Source organism: Trichosurus vulpecula, chromosome 5, assembly GCF_011100635.1.
Source record: "Trichosurus vulpecula isolate mTriVul1 chromosome 5, mTriVul1.pri, whole genome shotgun sequence".
Taxonomy (NCBI): domain Eukaryota; kingdom Metazoa; phylum Chordata; class Mammalia; order Diprotodontia; family Phalangeridae; genus Trichosurus; species Trichosurus vulpecula.
This window is the reverse complement of record NC_050577.1, coordinates 132,370,091-132,384,621: the sequence shown is the minus strand read 5'-3', so window position 1 is coordinate 132,384,621 and position 14,531 is coordinate 132,370,091. Positions and strand designations below refer to the sequence as shown.

General features: G+C 33.9%; 1 protein-coding gene across 1 annotated transcript in view; it reads left to right on the top strand.

Moving 5' to 3' along the window:
* Positions 1-14,531, top strand: part of LOC118851064 (ankyrin repeat domain-containing protein 26-like) — a 107,043-nt gene that overhangs the window by 13,082 nt on the left and 79,430 nt on the right. The window contains exon 7 of the mRNA XM_036760634.1: positions 13,012-13,068. Within this exon, the coding sequence (XP_036616529.1) occupies positions 13,012-13,068 (57 nt within the window). The remainder of the gene's footprint in view (positions 1-13,011; positions 13,069-14,531) is intronic.

The following is a 14,531-nucleotide window of genomic DNA, read 5'->3' as shown; positions in this document are numbered from 1 at the left end:
CACACACACACACACACACGGACAGATGGACTGATCTAATATTTGAATATATAAAGTTAGAACAATAAGACAGCTGGAGAGCAAAGCCGTCTTTCCTCTTTGGAACTCTATGTAAATCACTTATCCAAGCTTTGGAAATGTATACATTTTAAATGTTTGTAAAATTTTTAAATGTTCATAAAGCTTTCACTTCAGAGATACTAAAGAGAATACAAAAGCCACAGGAGTTAGGAGCACCACGGATATGCATATATGCATATGTTCCCAGATTTTTGGTTGATGCATGTATTTGGAGGTACCCACCTGCGATGTGACCCTAGGAAGACTTTCCATCCTCCTGATTCAGGCAGTTAAACTTCAGAAGAGAGATTTTCTGACTTAACCTCCTAACATTTAATCTAGCCAGGAGCCATTTGGGATCTTAATGGCCTGGGCTTGTAATAATGAATGCATCCCACATTTATGAGATTTTTTTCCAAATCAATTTACTCATTACCTTGTGAGAAAAGTACTGTGGGTATTCTGTTTACTTGCATTTGAATGGTGATGAAACTGATGAGCAGAAAGCTTAGATGACTTACTCATGCTAACGGAGCTAAAAGGAAAGTGTCATCATGCACTTTTAACTACAGTGTATTACTCTACATATCAGAAAGAGATAAGCTATGTAAACCCTTCTTTAGAAGAAATGAGAAATCACAATAAAAGAAGAAATAGCATTTACTTTTAAGTATATCTTACTACTACCTAAAAAATGTGCTTTTGAAATAAAATATTTTAATTTCCTATAGCTAGTTAGGTGATGAATGAGCCTCACTTTTCCTCATTTTCTTTATTTGAAAAATAGTATATCTCTCAGCTACATACATGAAATTGTTATGACTAACACTGAAGACTAAAAAAGTGAGGTTCTGTTCCTCAATAAGAAGTATTTTTATCATGTTAACTACATATAAAAATTTTAAGCACAAATTTTTTGAAATCCCTTATCCAATTTTAATAAAAATAATTATACTAAGGAATTTCATTGAAGATGGAGTGTCTAGGAAGTTTATTAATCCAGAAAAAGTTATAGTCTTAGAGTATTGAATTAAATATAAGGACAATTAAAGGGTATGGCTTCTTTGTGATAGAACTATTCATAAATATGTTCAAGGAAGATATCTGAATGTAGACACTGACTTTATGCAATATCTAGTAACCAATAACACTTTCTATACAAACCAAAATTCCAGTGTATGCATAAATATGTTAATGTTAGAATTTTAAAAGTTTAAAAGAACTAGGGATAAGAATAAGAAGAAAAATTAATTTTAATGATTTGCCATTCTAAAATATATATGCTTTCCTTCAAATACTTATTCTCCACCATAAGATATTTATTCCACTTTATTTTGTGTTCATCAAAAAATTGATAAAATTCATTATTTGATAGGTAAGTGTAGCAGTATAGCATTGCTTAGCCCATCATTAGACTTGAGATTGATGATCTCTCACTTTGAACTCAAGGAGTCAGTGAGCTATTGCTATAAAACTCAAACCTTAGTTGTTTTGGATCAAAGCTTAGAGCAATAATAAGATGAGAACCTTTGTTTCTTGAGTTTTATTAATTGTGAACCCTTTGCATACAAATTTTCATATAAATCATATTGTCAAAGGGAACCAGACTTTTACCATGAAGAATGAGTGTTAGAAGCCTGGTCCTGGACCCCGGTAGTCATTTTCACTTCCCTGGAACAACATCTTGCTTTCTTGCCATTATTTCTTGCATTCTTTTGTGCACCTTAATTGTGAATAACCCTAATTCCTTCATCAAAAAAAATTTATGAATTTTCTGGTACTTTAATAAATTATCGTTTTCTCTGGTTGAGTACTTCCTAGTGATTTCTTCTGGTTACTTTGATATTTTAATTCAGGCTTATGGCAGAAAGCCATAAATTATCCCCAAACATTGGTATCCAAAAGTCTTTTTATTCCTGCTCTCTAAAGATTGATACTCAATTTGCTTTTTGTGCAACCATAATTTTAGTTGTGTAATGTCATTTTTCTGCACAAGTCATCATGGGTAATACCATGACCCACGGATGACAAATGCCAACAAGTAAAAGATATCCTTCTCAAATGAGACAGTGCTGTAGTGTAGAAAGATAAAGTAGGGAAGATTTAGAACCATGTGGTCTATGCCTGGCTCTGCCACTAACTAGCTCCTTCATCTCTCAGTCTCAGTTTCCCTTTGTTTCTATTTACAAATATGAAGTAAAGTGTTTTAAATGCCCTCTGAAATTCTCTCTCTCCTAAAATTCTATGTTTCTGTGCTAATTCATTTTTGATATCCTTGATTTGAAGTAATTTTTTATTTAGTTCATGAATAATATGGCTAGTCAACTACAGTAATATTTATGAATCATCTGTTGTCTACTTCCCGCATAAAATATTTTATACCATATAAATACTAGTCTATAGCATGACAAACAAAGCCACCTTTAGTTGTGCATCTTGTCAATTTAAACAGTTCTATGACTTGTCTCCATAGGTGCATGCAAAACTTGGATTCATAATTTGTAAATCCCTTCTGTCATAAATAACACTTTACTTCATTACAGAGGAATCAAAAATATATTTAACTTACTTAAAATACTAATCCATGAAAACTAAAGAGACATATTATGATTTACAATAAAGCAGACTCTAGCCTGACCTAGATTTTTTAAAAAGTCATTTTGCTTTCCACTCAGTCCTCATATTTGTGCCTTTCCCCCTCTAAACCAATGAGTTTTTAACAAGTTTTTCATGATACGTAGAATAAGAAATTCTGTTTTTTAAACCTAGAAGTGATATTGTGGTCCTATCTTTTAGCCGATACCAACTCTAATTTTTCAATTAAATTATTTTCCAAAGAAATAAGACATATCAATATAAAAACTTTTTCAGTTCTATCACCCTCACTCCAGACCCCTTCCCCACCAATAATATCCTCTTGGGAAGAGTTTCCAGGACTATTGAAACCCATCTGCATTATGTGATGAAAAAAGTTGTGTTCCTTATTTACTTTTTGAAGAATCTTTGAATTACTTCTTACTACAATAAAATAAGTCTAAGAAAAGAATCTAAGCACTTCTATCAATCTGAGCCTTCAGCTTCTAACCTGAAACTGAGACCTATATGGATACTAGTTTTGCAATACTTTTAGGTTAAGGCTGAAGATAGAGTGCTATGTGCCCAGCAGTTGAAAAATATTCTATTATACTTAACATTTTAAATTAAGAGAAGCAGGCAAACTCTAGTGGAAAGAACACAGATTGAAGTCAGAGAAACTGGGTTCAAACCTCACCCCTCATGTTCTTTGTATGAATGTGGACAAGTCACTTGACATTCCTCAGCTGCATTTTTCTCATCTCTAAAATAATGAGGTTGGACTAGATACCCTCTGAGATCCCTTCTACCTTAAGCTTTATGTTTCTAATATTTTATTGCTCAAAAAAAGGAATAGAATCAGCAATGAAATGAATGATGGGATGTTTCAGCACCTACATGCATGGTTATGATAGTTTGAAATTTGTTGAAATGAACGTAATGTAGGAATTTTAGTTGTTTAACTTACTTCTTTTTTATTTTATCCTCTTTTGTTAATAACAGTAGTAACTTACATTCAAATAGTGTTTTAATGTTTTCTTTTTTGCTTTAGTAGTATTTTTTCTGATTACATGTAAAGACAGTGTTCAACATTCATTTTTGTAAAATTTTGAGTTCCAAAGTTTTCTCCCTCTCTTCCCTCTCCACTCTCTTTGTTAACATTTTCTGTAAATTTTTGCATCAGTAGTATTAGGGAAATTGGTCTATAGTTTTCTTTCTCTGTTTTGGCTCTTAATGGTTTAGGTATCAGCACCATATTTGTGTCATAAAAGGAATTTGGTAGGACTCCTTCACTTATTTTTCCAAATAGTATATATAACACTAGACTTAATTGTTCTTTTAAATATTCAGTACAATTCACTTGCAAGTCCATCTGGCCCTGGAGATATTTTCTTAGGGAGTTCCTTGATGGATTGTTCATTTTTTTCCCAAAATGGGATTATTTAAGTATTCTATTTCTTCTTCTATTAATCTGGGCAATTTATATTTTTGTCAGTATTCGTCCATTTCACTGAAATTGTCAGATTTATTGGTATACAGTTGAGCAAAATGTCTCCTAATTATTGCTTTAATTTCCTCTTTATTGGTGGTGAATTCACCCTTTTCATTTTTCATACTGTAAATAGGGCTTTCTTCTTTCTTTTATTAATCAGAATAACCATAAGTTTGTCTATTTTATTGGTCTTTTCATAAAACATCTCTTAGTTTTATTTAAGCATTCAATGGTTTTCTTATTTTCAGTTTTTTAATCTCTCCTTTGATTTTCAGAATTTCTAATTTGGTATTTGATTGGGGATTTTTAATTTGTTCTTTTTCTAGATTTTTTACTTCCATGCCCAATTCATTATTCTGCTCTTTCTCTTTATTATTCATTGTAAGCATGTAGAGATATAAAATTTCCCTTAAGAACAGCTTTGGCTGCATCCCATGTTTTGGTGTGTTGTCTCATTATTGTCATTCTTTTAATAAAATTATTAATCATTTCTATGATTTGTTGTGTGACCCAAGCATTCTTAATATCATTAGCTTACACTTGACCAAGTCTAATTTTCTTCAGTTAGCTTATTTTTTTTACTTCAGTGGATTTTTTTCCCATTTGGCCAATTCCATTTTTTAATTAAAATTTTTTCCATGTGTTGTAAAAAAGAATTAGAACGAAAGGGAAAAAAACCATGACAAAGAAGAAACAAACAAACAAATAAAAAAGAAATTCTATGCTGCTATCTGCATAGTTCTTTTCTCTGGTTTTAGATAGCATTTTTCACCATGACTTTTGGAATTGTCCTAGATCCTTGCCTCACTGAGAAGAGTTGAGTCTATCAAAGTTGCTGTTACTGTGTACAATGTTCTTCTGGTTCTGCTCACTTCACTCAGCATCAATTCATGTAAATCTTTCCAGGTCCTGCTGAAGTCCACCTGATCATCAGTTGTTATAGAACAATAGTATTCTATTACATTCATATACCAGAACTTGTTTAGCCATTCCCCAATTGATGGGCATCCCTTCAATTTCCAATTCTTGGCCACCATAAAAAGAGCTGCTATAAATAATTTTGAACATGTGGGTCCTTTTCTCATTTTTACAGTCTCTTTGGGATACAGCCCTAGAAGTGGTATTGCTGGATCAAAGGGTATGCACAGTTTTATAACCTTTTGGGAATAGTTCCAAATGGCTCTCAGAATGGTTAGATCAGTTCACAACTCCACCAACAATGCATTAGTGTTCTAATTTTCCCACATCTTTTCTGGCATTTATCATTTTCCTGTTTGTCATGATAACCAATCTGATAGGTGTGATTTGGTATCTCAGAGTTGTTTTAATGCACATTTCTCTATTCTATGGTGATTTATAGCATTTTTCATAAGACTATAGATAGCTTTAATTTCTTCATCTGAAGACTGCCTGTTCATATCCTTTGACCATTAATAAATTGGAGGATGACTTACATTTTTATAAATTTGACTCAGTTCTCTATATATTTTAGAAATGAGGCCTTTATCAGAGACAGTGCTTGTAAAAATTGTTTCTTCGGTTTCTGCTTGCCTTCTAATCTTGCTTGCATTGGCTTTGTGCAAAACTTTTTAATTTAGTGTAATCAAAATTATCTGTTTTGCATTTCATAATATTTTCTATTTCTTGCTTGGTCATAAATTCTTCCATTCTCCATAGGTATGACAGGTAAACTCTTTCTCTCCTAATTTCCTTATAGTTTCACCTTTTATATTTAATCATGTACCCATTTTGACCTTCTCTTGGTATATTGTATAAGAGGTTGGTCTCTGTCAGGCCTGCACAACAGACAGCATGGGGGCTATATGTTGTGCAGGCCTGGTCTCTGCCTAGTTTCTGCCATATTATTTTCTAGTTTTCCCAACAGTTTTTGTTAAATAATGAGCTCTTATCCCAGAAGCTGGTTTAATCAAACAGCTAATTAATATTTTAATTACCTACTGGGTCTTGTGTACCTAACTTATTTCCTGGTCCACCACTCTTTTTCTTAGGTAGTACCAAGTAGTTTGGATGATTACTGCTTTATAATACAGTTTTAGGTCTGGTGTGCTGGCTAAGCCATCTTTCCTTGCATTTCTTTTCATTATTTTCCTTGATATTCTGGACCTTTAGTTCATCAAATGACTTTTGTTATTATTTTTCTAGCTCTATAAAATGATGTTTTAGTAGTTTGGTATTGTGCTAAATTAGTAAATTAATTTAGGTAGAATTGTCATTTTCATTATGTTAGCTTGGCTTACCAATGAGCAACTGATATTTTTTCAGTTATTTAGATCTGACTTTATTTGTATGAAGTGTTTTGTAATTGTGTTCATATAGTTCCTGGGTTTGTCTTGGCAAGTAGACTCCCAAGTGTTTTATATTATCTACAATTACTTTAAGTGAAATTTCTCTTTTTGTCTCTTGCTGCTGGGCTTTGTTATTTATGTAGGTTTATTTTATATCCTGGTATTTTGCTAATTATCTCGAGTTGTTTTTCAATTGATTCTTTAGGATTCTCTAAGTATACCATCATATCATCTGCAAAGAGTGATAGCATTGTTTCTTCATTGCCTACTTTAATTCCTTCAATTTCTTTTTCTTCTCTTATTGCTAAAGCTAACATTTCTAGTATACTATCAAATAACAGTGGTGATAATGGGCATCCTTGTTTCACCCTGATCTTATTGGACATGCTCTTAGCTTATTTCCATTACATATATTGCTTGCTGGTGGTTTTAGATAAATGCTACTTATCATTTAAGGAAAACTCTATTCTTATGCTTTCTAGTGCTTTTAGTTGGAATGGGTGCTGTATTTTTGTTAAAAGCTTTTTCTGCATCTATTGAGATAATCATATGGTTTCCTTTAATTTTGTTGCTGATGTGGTCAGTTATGTTGATAGTTTTCCTAATATTGAACCAGCCCTACATTCGTGGTATAAGTCTCACCTGGTCATAGTATATTATCCTTATGATAAGGTGCTGTAATCTCTTTCTTAATATTTTATTTAACATTTTTCCCTCTATATTCATTAGAGAAATTGGTCTACAATTTTCTTTTTCTATTTTGGATCTTCCTGGTTTAGCTATCAGAACCATATTTTTATCATAGAAAAAGATGGTAGGATTCCTTCTTTGCCTATTTTTTCAAATAGTTTATAAAGTATTAGAATTAATTGTCCTGTAAAATGTTTGGTAGAATTCACTAGCAAATCCATCTTGGAGATTTTTTCTTAAGGAGTTCATTGATGGCTTATTCAATTTCTTTTTCTGAAATGGGGTTAAGTATTCTATTTCCTCTTCTGTTAATCTGGGCAATTTATATTTTTGTAAGTATTTATCCATTTTACTGAGATTATCAAATTTATTGGCATACAGCAGGGCAAAATTTTGTTTTTATTTCTTATTGTTTTAATTTCTTAATTTAATTACTGTTTTAATTTCTTCTTTATTGGTGGTGAATTCTCTCTTCATTTTTTATTCTGGTAATTTGGTTTTCCTTGTTTCAAAAATCAAGTTAGCCAAAGATTTATCCATTTTATTGTTTTTTTTTCATAAAACTAGCTCTTAGTTTTATTCATTAGTCCAATACTTTTCTTAATTCAATTTTATTAATCTCTCCTTTGGCTTTCAGAATTTCTAATTTGGTATTTTTTAAAAAAATATTTATTTGTAGTTTTCAACATTCATTTCCACAAGATTTTGAGTTCTAAATTTTCTCCCCATCTCTCTCCTTCCCCCCACCCCAAGAGAGCATGCATTCTGATTACCTCTTCCCCCAGGCTGCCCTCCCTTCTATCACCTGCCCCACTCCTTCATCCCCTTTCTCCTTACTTTATTGTAGGGCAAGTTAGAGTTCTATATCCTATTGCCTGTATATCTTATTTCCCAGTTTCATATAAATGTAATTTTAACATTTGTTATTAAAACTTTGAGTAATTTTTGAGGAATTATTTTTTTAGTGAGCTTTTGGACCTTCTTTTCTATTTTTGGACCTCTTTTGCCATTTGGGTTAGTCTATTTTTTTAAGGTCTTATTTTCTTCAGTATTTTTTGGGTCTCCTTTACCAAGCTGGTGACTCATTTTCCTGCATCATTCTCATTTCTCTTCCCAATTTTTCCTCTACATCTCTTACTTGATTTTCAAATTCCTTTTTGAGGTCTAACATGGCCTGTAACAATTCATATTTTTCTTCAAGGCTTTTGATGGAGGAGCTTTGACTTTTTCATCTTCTTCTGGTTGTGTCTTTTGATCTTCTTTATCACCAAAGTAAGATTCTGTAGTCTGATGTTTTATGTGGTTTTCTCATTTTCCCAGGCAATTACTTGACCTTTGAGCTCTTTGTCAAGGCAGGACTCTGCTTGCAGAGTGGAAAGTGCTCTGTTGCAAGTTTCAGGGGTTTTGTGCAGCTGTTGTCACCTGTAAATTTTCAATTCTTCTAAGGTGGTATGATCAAAGGAGAGGTGTTTACTCCTTTTCCAGCCTGTGCTGTGGCTATGAGTGACCACGAGCACTCTTTTCTGCCTTGGAACTGTGAAGATTCCTGTTCCACAGCCACTGCAACCTCTGCCATGCCAACACTCCTTTTGACCCAGGACTGCCACCCAGGACTGCGACCAAGATCCAAGCAGGGCAAAGCAAGCTAATCCTGTCTCAGCCCCAGCAAAGAGATCTTTGCAATCCCCCTCTGATCAGCTGCTTGATCCCCCCAATGTCTGTGAGCCTGGAGTTCTGGAAGCAGTCACTGCTGCTGCTGCTGCAGCCACAGCCACCACCTCTGATGCCCCAGGCATGGGGCCGGACCTTGCTCTTCTCTCACCCAGGTCTAAATAGAGTTTCCCCACTTTGTCTTTGGTGTCTGGGGGTTGAGAAGTCTTGGGACCACCACAGCTGCTATTGATTCAGTTTTCTGAAGCCTGCTGCAGCCCCATTTGTGCCAGCGTGGTCCATGCTGGACTGTGCTCCACTCCCAGCCCAGTGTGAAAGACACTTCCTATCATCCTTCCAGGTTGTCTTGGGCTGGAGATTTGTTTCACTCTCTCATTTTGTGGGTTCCATAGCTCTAAAATTTGTTTACAGTCATTTTTACATGTATTCAGGGGGTTTTAGGGGAGAGCTCAAGCAATTCCCTGCTTTTACTCTGCCATCTTGGCTCTGCCCCCAATAGTCCCTAATTTGCTATTTAATTGGAGATTTTTAATTTGTTCTTTTTCTAGATGTTTTAGTTGCATGCCCAGTTTGTTGGTCTCCTCTTTGTCTTTTTTTTATCCCTATAAGCATTTAGAGATATAAAATTTTCTCTAAGAACTGCTTTGGCTGTATCCTATAAGTTTTGGTATGTTGTTTCATTATTGTCATTTTCTTGGATGAAGTGATTAATTGTTTCTGTGATTTCTTTTTTTGACTCATTTTGTAGTATTAGATTATTTATTTTCCAATTAATCTATAGTCTATCTTTCCATGGCTCTTTATTACTTGTAATTTTTTTTTGCATCCTGATCTGAACAGGATGCATTTACTATTTCTGCCTTTCTATGTTGGATTATGAGGTTTTTATGCCCTAGTACATGGTCAGGTTTTGTGTAGGTGTCATGTATCACTGAGAAAAAGGCATCTTCCTTTCTATCTCCATTCAGTTTCCTCCATGTCTAACTTTTCTACAATTCTATTTACCTCCTAAACTTCTTTCTTGTTTATTTTGTGGTTATATTTCTCTAGTTGTGAGAGGGGGAGGTTGAGTTGCCCCACTAGTATAGCTTTGCTGTCTATTTCTTCCTGTAACTCTACCTTCTCCTCTGACAATTTGGATGCTGTACTACTTGGTGTATATATGATTAGTATTGATTTTACTTCATTGTCTATGGTACCTTTTAGCAGGTTGTAGTTTCATTCCTCATCTCTTTTAATTCTATCTACTTTTGCTTTTGCTTCATCTGAGATCAGGGTTGCTACTCCTGTTTCTTTTACTTCAGCTGAAGCATAATATATTCTACTCCAGCCTTTTACCTTTTCTCTGTGTGTATCATTCTGCTTCAAATGTGTTTCTTGTAAACAACACATTGTAGGATTATGGTTTTTAATCCACTCTGCTATCCATTTCCACTTTATTGGACATTTTATCCCATTCACACCCACAATAATGATTATTAACTATGTCTTTGTCTCCATCCTATTTCCCCACCTGTTTATGCTTTTCATTCTCCTTTCTTGCTTTCCCTCCTCAAAAGCGTTTTTCTTCTGACTACCACCTCCCTCAATCTTCCCTCCCTTTTATCACCCCCCCTTACTTTTCTTTCCTCTTTCCCTTCCTACTTCCTATATGGTGATATAGATTCTGCCCAATTGAGTATGTATGTTATTCCCTCTTTGAGCCAAATCCAATAAGTGTAAGGTTCAAACAATGTTTGTCTCCTTCCTTATCTCCTTCTTTGGTAATATATTTTTGCACCTTTTCATGTGATATAGATTAATCTTTTTTGTCTTCTCCTTTCCTCTTCTCTTGTTAAAATCTTTTTTCATCTTTAAATAAATTTTTTATCATTTCATCAAAGTCAACTTATATACACGCCAAATGTCTATGAATACCCCTTCTAAATGTCATAATAATGATACAGTTCTCAAGAGTTACAAGTATCATCTTTCCATATAGGGATGAAAACAGTTTACCCTTATTGAATTATGTTTGGGTTTTTTTCTTTCCTGTTTCACTTTTTATGCCTCTCTTGAGTTTTGTGTTTGATGATCAAATTTTCTGTTGAGCTCTGGTCTTTTCATCAGGAAGGTTTGGAAGTCCCCTAGTTCACTGAATGTCCATTTCCTCTCCTACGGGATTATGCTCAATTTTGCTGAAGAGTTGATCCTTGGTTGTAATCCAAGCTTCTTTGCTTTCTGGAATATCATATTCTAAGCCATCTGATCCTTTAACATAGAAGCTGCTAGGTCCCATGTAGTCCTGGCTGTGGTTTCATCATATTTAAATTGTTTCTTTCTGGCTGCTTGCAGTATTTTCTCCTTGACTTGATAATTCTGGAATTTGGATACAATATTCCTTGGAGTTTTCATTTTGGGATCTGTTTCGTGAAGTGATTGGTATATTCTTTCAATGGTTATTTTACCATCTGGTTCTAGGACCTAAGGGCAGTTTTCCTTGATAGTTTCTTGAAAGATACTCTCCAGGTTCTTTTTTTGATCATGCTTTTCAGGTTGACCAGTAATTCTTAACTTAGCTCTCCTCAATCTATTTTCCAGGTCAGTTGTTTCTCCAATAAGGTATTTTACATTTTCTTCTATTTTTTCATTCTTTTGATTTTTGTTTGACTGATTCTTGATGTCTCATAGAGTCGTTAGCTTCCATTTGCCCAATTCTAATTTTTAACCAATTGTTTTCTTCAGTTAGCCTTTGTACCTCTTTTTCCATTTGGCCAGTTGTATTTTTAAGGAGTTGTTTTCTTCAGTCAATTTTTGTCCTTCTTTTCCCAAGCTATTGGCTTTCTCTTTCATCCCTCTCATTTCTTTTCCCAATATTTCTTCTACTTCTCCTATTTGACTTTTAAAATCCTTCTTGAGCTCTTCCAAGAAGGCTCTTAGAGCTTGGTACCAATTCTTATTTCCCTTTGAGGTTTCAGATATAGGTATATTGGAATTGTTGACCTCTTCTGAGTTAGTGTTTTGATCTTCCCTGTCACTATAATAATTCTCTATGGTCAGTGTTCTTTTCTCCTTGCTTATGATGATTACCTATTTCCTGGCTTTTAAAGTTGAGCTCTCTTCCTGGGGCACAGGGGCTCTGTCACAAGCTTCTTATGATGGCGCCAGGGGCCTGGCGCCTGGCTTTGTGTGCTGGGGCCTCAGGTGCTGCCAGCTTAAGGCTCTAAGGGTCTGACAGTTTACCTGATGCTGACACGGGGTCCTAGAGGTGGTGCCTGGTGTGAGCCAAGGCCAGATTGGGGTTGTTCTGTGTTTCCCCGGGGCTGTGGTGAAGCACATGGAGGTTTGGCTGGTGGAGGTCGTACTTGGAGGGGAGGGAAAGATAATTAAAAAAAAAAGATATCAGTTGTTCATAGCCAAAGTGACTTTTATTTACTCGTATTTGGTATTAGAATGATAATTTATATCCATGATATCAGTTTAAAGGTGCTGATGAATTTTATAAATTCTCTAGAAATTATATTTTATTCAGTATAGTTTTAGAGTGAAATGCATTTCATTCTAGTTTTGTCTTTTGATAACTGGGAATTTATGTTTGGTCATTGTGGCAACTCATTATTTACATGCATTTAATTAAAAGAACAGCTTATTGGTCATGGAATGGGAAAACATGCCAGATAAATAATTTATATTTTTTCCAGCAAAAATAAATTCTCTTAAAATTATTAATATTCACATCCACAATGGTCATGGGAGGGAAGAGATGCCATCTTAGTTCTGTTGGTTGGGTAAATTGCTTTTTACTTTTTGCCCAGCTCTTTCTGTAGTAGCAACTAATGACTTTCTTTGGAGAACAGCATTTCATGAGTAAGCAGAATTTTTAGTATTGTACAATCAGATAAGGAATAAAATTGAAAGTAAATAAAGAGAACCATATCATCAGTAATAGACTAATTATGTGAATGGTGATTATGAGTCTTTGAAGAGGCATCCCACTTGGCATATTGGCACATCAACTTTTGAAATGAGGAAGCAAAGCAGTTAGTGAGATAGAATCAGTTGACTCTGTCTCATTGAAGTTTTAATATTATCTTTTTTCTTTCAGTACTTTCATAATTTGTAAACCAAAATAGACTGTACTAGCAAGTCCTACATTCCTTATAGAATAGAGCTGCTTGTCTTCACATTTTTTCTGATTTCATTGTTTTATCTGTCCCTTTCTTCCCTATTCCTAAACAGATATAGAAATACAGGAATCTCCAGCGCAAACATCAGGAACAAGAATTTCAGGGAAAGGTATTTTGTGAAATAACCAAATAAAAATGTTTACTCAAATAATAATTAAAGTGCTTTAGTTGATTCTTTAGTTCAAATTATATTTTTGTTCTTGCTTGTACTATTTCTGTTTAGCCTAAACATTACATGGAACAAAATAGGATAGAATACATTATACAGATATTATCTTTGTGGCATGTCAGTAGAAAGTATTATGCAGTTTTGTAACTTGATAAGTTCTGAACATTTCATTAAAAATAATTAAGAAATTATTTCAGGGAAATATGTAGTAGTAGAATATGTTTAGCATTTTCGCTATTTTTTGAATAATTATATTGAATTTGAACTTTTTATTTAAAATATAAAGACCTTTGAAATTCCCATTTTAAAACTACTTTGTAATGGACATTTCTTTGGTATTGTTTATTATTGGATTGAGTTGTTTCCACTCATGTTTATATTGATATTATATTGATTATATATTAGATTACTATTATAATTCTACTCCATTATATATATATATATATATATCATATAGTTTTGCAAACTGTCTTATTTTGTCTATGTCTCTAGTTCAAGTTAATTGCTTACATTCCACAAAAAGGGAAGGAATATCAACCCGCTACTACTACTCTGATCTTTATTCTGTTTTCAGTGTGACTATGTAATTGGTAACTGGTAAAGTTTTGCAACAATCATTATATAGTGTAAGTTGGGTGCTTTCCAATTTTTTTTTAAAAAAAAGTGAGTGAAAGTCTAAATCATGGCAATTAAGTTGCTTGAGATTCTGTCCCACAAGAGATTTTGGAGAGGTAGTAATGTCCAAGCCAAGAAAACATGATTCTTCTCCTTCGCTTTATCATGTCAATTTCACCCTGCCCCCTAATATAAGTGCCTGTTCAGATCATGGCTATGGTATGAAATGAGCCTGGAGAGAGTATGCCAGCTCTCCACCTTTGAGGGGATTAAAGTTTTTATGCTTTTGAAAACTACCACAGTGAAATCTTTCCTGACTATATCTAACTACATAGGAGAACTAGAAACTTTGTTTTGTATGAATTTAGCTTACTTGTTCTGACCCACTTCCTTTTGGGAATTTCGAGGGATATCATTTTATCTTGCTCAACATGGCATAACATTTTTAGCGTAGTTACATTTTATCAAACATTTATTTTATTTTTTTTAAATTTATTTAACATATTTAGTTTTCAGCATTGATTTTCACAAGAGTTTGGATTACAAATTTTCTCCCCATTTCTTCCCTCCCCCCCACTCCAAGATGGTATATATTCTGGTTGCCCTGTTCCCCAGTCAGCGCTCCCCTCTGTCACCCCACTTCCCTCCCATCCCCTTTTCCCTTCCTTTCTTCTAGGGCAAGATAAATTTTTACACCCCATTGCCTGTGTACCTTATTTTCTTGTTGCATGCAAAAAGATTTTTGTTTGTTTTTGAACATCTGTTTTTAAAACTTTGAGTTCCAAATT